The 6000-nt window shown below is 61.4% G+C and overlaps 1 protein-coding gene across 1 annotated transcript in view; it reads left to right on the top strand.

Moving 5' to 3' along the window:
- Positions 1-1583: 1583 nt before the first annotated feature.
- Positions 1584-6000, top strand: part of LOC141475122 (receptor-type tyrosine-protein phosphatase V-like) — a 42787-nt gene continuing 38370 nt past the window's right edge. The window contains exon 1 of the mRNA XM_074163330.1: positions 1584-1599. Coding sequence (XP_074019431.1) covers positions 1584-1599 — 16 coding nt within the window. The remainder of the gene's footprint in view (positions 1600-6000) is intronic.

The following is a 6000-nucleotide window of genomic DNA, read 5'->3' as shown; positions in this document are numbered from 1 at the left end:
GCGGTGGCCTTGGCATTGGCGCAGGCAGCGGTCTGGTGTGCTCACAGGGGACGTGCGAGAGGGAAAGCTGCCAGGCAGCAAGACGGGACAATGCCCTGCTCGCCTTCGCCCGGGGCTGGCAGGCAGGCCTCCTGCTGGGGGGCATGGGAGGATGGGCCAGCCCTGTGTTTACTCCTCCAAAAAAAGAGACCTTCCTCCTGAAAACAAAACCTTTTGTGTGCAAATGCAGCCGTCTGGCAGGTTTGTTTTTATACAGGAAACTTTGAAGCAGAGGGCCAGGGCTGGTTTCATTTTGAGGTGAGTTTTTCAGTTCATGGCAGTGTTTGGAAACTGAGCCGCTTTCCCAAGCTTGGCGGCTGTGCTTTCACGTAGCTGCTGAGCATGGCAGCCGTGCCCAGCCTCCTCCTCTCCCTGCCGCGCAGGCAGGCTGGTTCGGAGGGAGCTGGCATCGCCTTCCCTCTGCCTCTTCTCCGCAGAGAGCTTTTCCCAGCCAAGGCAGCTGGGGGGGGAGAAGGCGCCGACAGGGCCGGGTGCCTGTGGTGGTGGGAAGGCTGAACGCCCTGAGCGGCACTGAGACATCTGTGACCCTCCTGGGAATGGAAAGGGTCAGATGCAGAAGTCCCCCTGCCACGCACTGCGGAGCAGATGCGGGAGCCTGCTGTTCCCACGATGGGCTAAGCCAGGCTAATCCTGCCAGCATCTTGTGAGGAGACCAGAAACATGAGCTTCAGGCCTCGTTTTCAGTTGAGACTGCAGGAGACAGGAGTTCTCATGCTCACTGCTGTGGCTCTTGCACATCCTCCTGCCGTCAAGAAGGGAGAGGAGATGCCTTGGGACCTGCTCCCATGGTCCCAGCTGTCCTCCAAACCCACTGGGAAGACCCTTCTACTTGCCCCCAGGGACCGGCTGGCCACCCGTTCACCAGGGTGAGGATAAGTGCCATCCTGGACAAGCTCTTGGAATGCTCTGCACCTCCTGAGCCAATTCAGGAGCTCCTCTCCATCTCCTCCATGCTGTGGGACTGAGAGGGACCAGGATGCTCTCACTCCCAGGTGGTGGCTAGTCTGATGGGGCCCAGGGCAGCAAAGCCTTTAGCAATCACAGCCCACAGACACCTTCACAGCTGGAGCGTGGATCTGGGTGTCTGCGCTGGCTCCATCACAGCCTTGGGGCCCTCCCTGCTCCCTTTGCAACAGCAGCATGAAGGGATGCTCACCACCTCCAAGGGTCCCATCAGAGGGTGCCCTCAGCACCTGAGCTGGCCCCGCAGCACATGGTGCAAACCCAGGCAAGGTGCAGGGAGGTGTGAGCCATGCCCAGCCACCATCATGTCTCCCACCCTCCCTGGTGCGCAGACCCCTGCCCTCACGGGACCGCAGGAGACATCTCCGTCCAGCTGATCCCTCCTCCCTGGCATCCTGCGGCTGAGACGCTGGGCGAGCCCAGGCAGGCCTTCCCCCGGGACCAGCCCAGACTTGAGCGTCAGGGCTGTGCACAAGCAGGAGTAAACGGCAAGTGTGAGCGCGCCAAGTTGACACTGCACGCGCCAGGCTCGCGGGGACGGGCTGTGGACCATGCTGGGGATGCCCACCAGGAGAGGTACTGGTCCTACTCCCTCTCTCTTCCTAGATGCACGGTCGAAGCCGGGATGCATGCAGTGGGGAAAGGAGCACGGTCTCTCCTGTGCTCTGGTACGGTGCGGGCAAGCCCCATCCCACGGCGCCAGGGCGGGTGGCAGGGGATGGGCAGCCTCTCTGCAGGGCTGTGCCTGCTGAGGGGGAACCTCGTGCCTGGGGTCTCCAGCATGATGAGGTGTGGACGGGCACCGGGAGCTGCTTCGTGGCTATTTCTTGGCTCCATGAGCGTGGCATCCTGGTGGCCCCAGGCATCTTTGGTGTCAGCCTGTGCAGGCACCACATCCCAGGGTGGGCGTAAGAGCCCCGCAGGGCTCCGCAGGCTGTTGGCGATGGGCTGAGGGATTTTGGGGGGCCATCCAGGCGCTGCCCTAGCACTGCTTGCAGTAGGTATGGGGCAGGCACTCTGCAGGCTGCTATCAGCCCTCCCCACCTGGTGCCTCTTGCCAGGGGAAGGGGACTCCTGAGCCTGCTCAGGCCCAGGGGCGGCTCCCGCACCCCGGGGGGGGCAGAGCAAGTTTGCCCGGCTCTGCCTGCTCTGGGCGTGCTCTGAGTCACCCGCAGCCTGGCTCTTCCCAGCTCTGCACCCGCAGGCATCCCAGCTCTGCTGCCAAGCAGGAGGGAGTGCAGAGCATCACCAGAGTATGGGTGTCACTTTTGCACCTCCCGGCTGTCCTGCAGCCTGGCCAGCTCTGGGCACAGCTCTGCCCTGCAGAAGGGATGATGTCCCCCCTCCCCTCCCTGCAAAATGGGAAGAGCTCCAAGGTTTGAAGGCACCAGGCAGGAGGCAGGCAGCAGTGCTGGCAGGGCTCCATGTAGAAATGATTAAACACTTGCAACTGACGGGGTTGAAGGAAGAGCATCCCAGTGCTCTAGGGTTTAGGGTTGGAGAATGGTGGCGTGTGAACCTTGCAAAGAGAGAGGTCCCAGCGGCACCTGCATCATCCGCAGGCTCTACCCTGGGAACAGCCTGTTTCCCTTGTTCCTCCCTCGCAGCCTCAGGCAGGGCTCGGCACCCCAGAGGTGACAGAGAGGAAAAATTGTGGCCTGGGGCAGCTCAGAGTGCTGGTGGGCACAAGAAGAGACAGGGACCAGAGGGACAAGGACCAGACAAACGCTGCTGCAGGACAGGAGCCCCAGAGCTGCTCCCAACCCAATCCCAGTGGCACTAGTGCCCCATATCACGCATCCCCTGGGCACCATGTTGTTACATACTGGATGCAAGGGTTCCTGCCCAGGGAGGGACAGCAGAGCTCCCACGGGGACAGAAGGGCTGCACGTCCTGCCATGCGTACAGGCTTCTCGGTGCAGTGACAGCATCACTCATGGCATAGTGTCCTCTCTGGGTGGCAGGCTGAGTCCCTCGGGGAGTGGCAGCATCCTTGCCTGCACGCTGTCCCCTGGCAGCGGTGTGCAGGGACCCTGCCAGGCCCTGCCCATGCCCAGCCTTGGGAGCGTTGCCCACTGGCTGTCACCACACTGGGACCCTGTGACACTGGGGATGCTCAGGTGTCGCAGGCACACACTCTGCTGCCCACCCTGCTCAAACTCACCCCAGCTGGTGCTTCCCGGAGGGGGGTCCCTACTTCCCCCAGGTGTGGAGGACCATGCTTAGGTCTAGGAGATGCCTCAGCAGGGACAAGCCCTGTGCCACCAGCTCCATGCTCAGGGCACCTGGAGTAAAGGACAGTGCATGGAGTACAAAGGCAAACTGTGAGTGGACTCTGCTCTGGTCTGAGGTTGGCACTGCCCTGGAGCCTTTGCCAGACCAGGCCTTTGCTGCTGCGCTGTGGCTACTGTCCCTCAGCATAAGCAAGACCTGACACCACAGTGATGGGCACGCTGTCAGAGGTCCCCTTTCCCATCTCTGTTCCAGACTGCATGATCCCACTGGGGTCCGGGGCAAGGACAATCTCCCAGCCCGAGGCTCTGCCCCTTGCAGGAGGCGGTGGTTTGGCTGCACAGACCCCGCGGTCCCAGCCCAGATCTGTCCAGCATAGCTTTCTAATGCTCATGGTTGGCAGGGCATCCCCCATCCCCCTGCTCCCTGCGGTAGCCTTTGCTGCTTCACGGAAAATGTGATGACTCGGCAGCCCCTGAGTTTCCAGGCCTGGTTCCAGCTGCTGGGTGGAGAGACCTTCTGCAGTTTTTTTTGGGTCTGGCACAGCCAAAGGCTTCACTGTCGGGGGGACCAAAGGGGAGATCTGGCATCCCCAGATGAAGGCAGCCTCTCTCTCTGTCCTTACCTGTGGTGGCATGGTGTCACCAGGGTGGCTGTGGGGAGGGAAGCGCTGGCACGTATCGAGCAGCTTCTTCTGTCCAGTATGGGAGGCTGCTGGGCCCCGTGGCGCCAGGGACAGGGTCTGGGTTTCACTTTCACCAGCACTTTGGGCTGTTTCCAACACAGGCACAGCCCAAACTCCCTGAGCTCAGGGAGCAAAACTGCCTGGTTGCCTGGTTTAAATCAGTGGGGCTGGTATGGATGTGTCCCCACGGCCAGTGGAGTGCCCGCTCTGCGGGCCCTGTAACTGGCCACCAGCAGCATGTGGAGGCTGGGAGAGCTGCTGGACACATCCGGGTCCGTGCACAGAGGTCAGTCCCATCCTGGTGGGCATCAAGGCATGGTGGTGAGACATCTCCCTAGCCCATCCTCATGCTGGGCAGGGGGGTCACCTCTCCTCCTGGATAGCGAGGTGTAGGGCAGAGACACAGCAAGGCAGTGGGCTCCGGGGGAATGGAGACACTGTGCTCCAGGAGTCCCTGCTTGGCTCCCCAGCCCAAAGACCAGGGAGGGCGGGACAGACCCTTTGGTCCTTGGGCAAGCCAATGCCCAGAGCTGTACCCACACAAAGGGCCGTGGTAGCAGCAGTTGTTTTCCAACAAGTTCCTGAGATGCCACATCCCGTTTACCTCCCTTGCATCTCCACCCCACTGAACTGGTGTGGCTGGAGATGGAGATGACCAGCTTTGCAGAGAGGCTGGTGGCAAGAGCGTTGGGGCTGCAGGCAGGCAGGTGTAGCGAGTGCGTGCGGGCTCAGCTTGCTCCCCCACTGGGCAGGGCAGATTCAGCCCAGCTGGAGTTTCCCAGGACTCCAGCGAGTGGGTTTGTCCTCTTGCTGGCCTGGAGCTTCTCTTTGGTGTGCTTTGAAGATAGAAGAGCCCCACCTTGACTCTGTAGCCTGGGAAAATCTGCCTGTGCCACAGCAGGGGACACTGCCTCCTGTCACCTGCCTCAGACAGTGGGGGATGCAAAATCTCTTCCCAGGGTTTTCCTTGATAACCAAGGGTCCCTCCTGCTTCATCCCCCTGGATCACAATTCCCAGCCCACCAAGGCCCTCCATTCTCACCTCTGACCCCTGCTTCATCAGCCAGGAGCTCCTCCAATTCAGCTCTATCCTCACCTGTAACCCTCCTGGGGACACCACACGGTCCCAGCTGCCCCCAGCCTCCTCTGCCTCTACCCCAGCCATCCTCACTCTCCAGGCTGCTCACGGCAGCAAACAGCCCCATGCTCCCCATCCAACACGGGGTCACCTCTCCTTGTGCTGCTGTGGCAGGGTGCATTGCCTGACAGCCTGCACCTCACCACGGACCCACATGGGGACATCCACCCAAAGCCTCTCTGCAAACTCGTTTGGGGGCCAGCCCACTGTATCTACCCAGATCCCACCCGGGGCCCCCAGGTGAACCTGGCAAGCCCTCACTGCAGCAGGGAGCTCCAGCCTCCTCCCAGCTGGCTGCAGCCGCCCAGCTCTGGCAAGGGGCCTTTTAAAACAGTCCCCAGCGCGCTGGAGATGGCAGCAGCCAGCCCCAAACCTCCCTCTGCCTCAGCTCATGGAGGGGGACTCCCTCCCCAACCATCTAAGTGGCTGGAGGATGTCACCAGCAGTATCCGTGAGCACCCACCTTGTGCTCCAGTGGGGGATGGCCAGTCCCCGGTCACGCTGATGTCCAGCAGCAGGGATGGCTGTCCCCAGCTGTCTGTGGCACTGTTGATGGCTCATCCCCATCAACCCCAGGTGCTGGTGGACCTCAGTCCCAAACGCCTATCGCTGCGTCCGTAAGAGCCAGAGCTTTTACCCCAGGCCTCCATCACTTGAGCAGATGCACTGCTTGCATTTTTGACCTTCAGGCCTCTCCAGAGTTGCCGGTATTAAGGACTAAAAAACTTGCCTGTGCTAGAGCCAAGATGTTGCCTTCTGCTCCCACCCCTATCCCTATGTCCAGGGTGCAGGGGGAGGTCAGGTCTGGGGCCAGAGGACCTCCAGTTTTTGAGCTGTGCCTCTCTGCTGCAGGGACACCCGAGTCGTTAACAGGGGAGATGAAGGTGACACATAAGCCCTCACTGCTGGGCTGAGCAGCAGG

Source organism: Numenius arquata, chromosome 24 (genome assembly GCF_964106895.1).
Source record: "Numenius arquata chromosome 24, bNumArq3.hap1.1, whole genome shotgun sequence".
NCBI classification, from domain to species: Eukaryota; Metazoa; Chordata; class Aves; order Charadriiformes; family Scolopacidae; genus Numenius; species Numenius arquata.
This window is presented reverse-complemented; position numbering and strand designations above follow the sequence as displayed.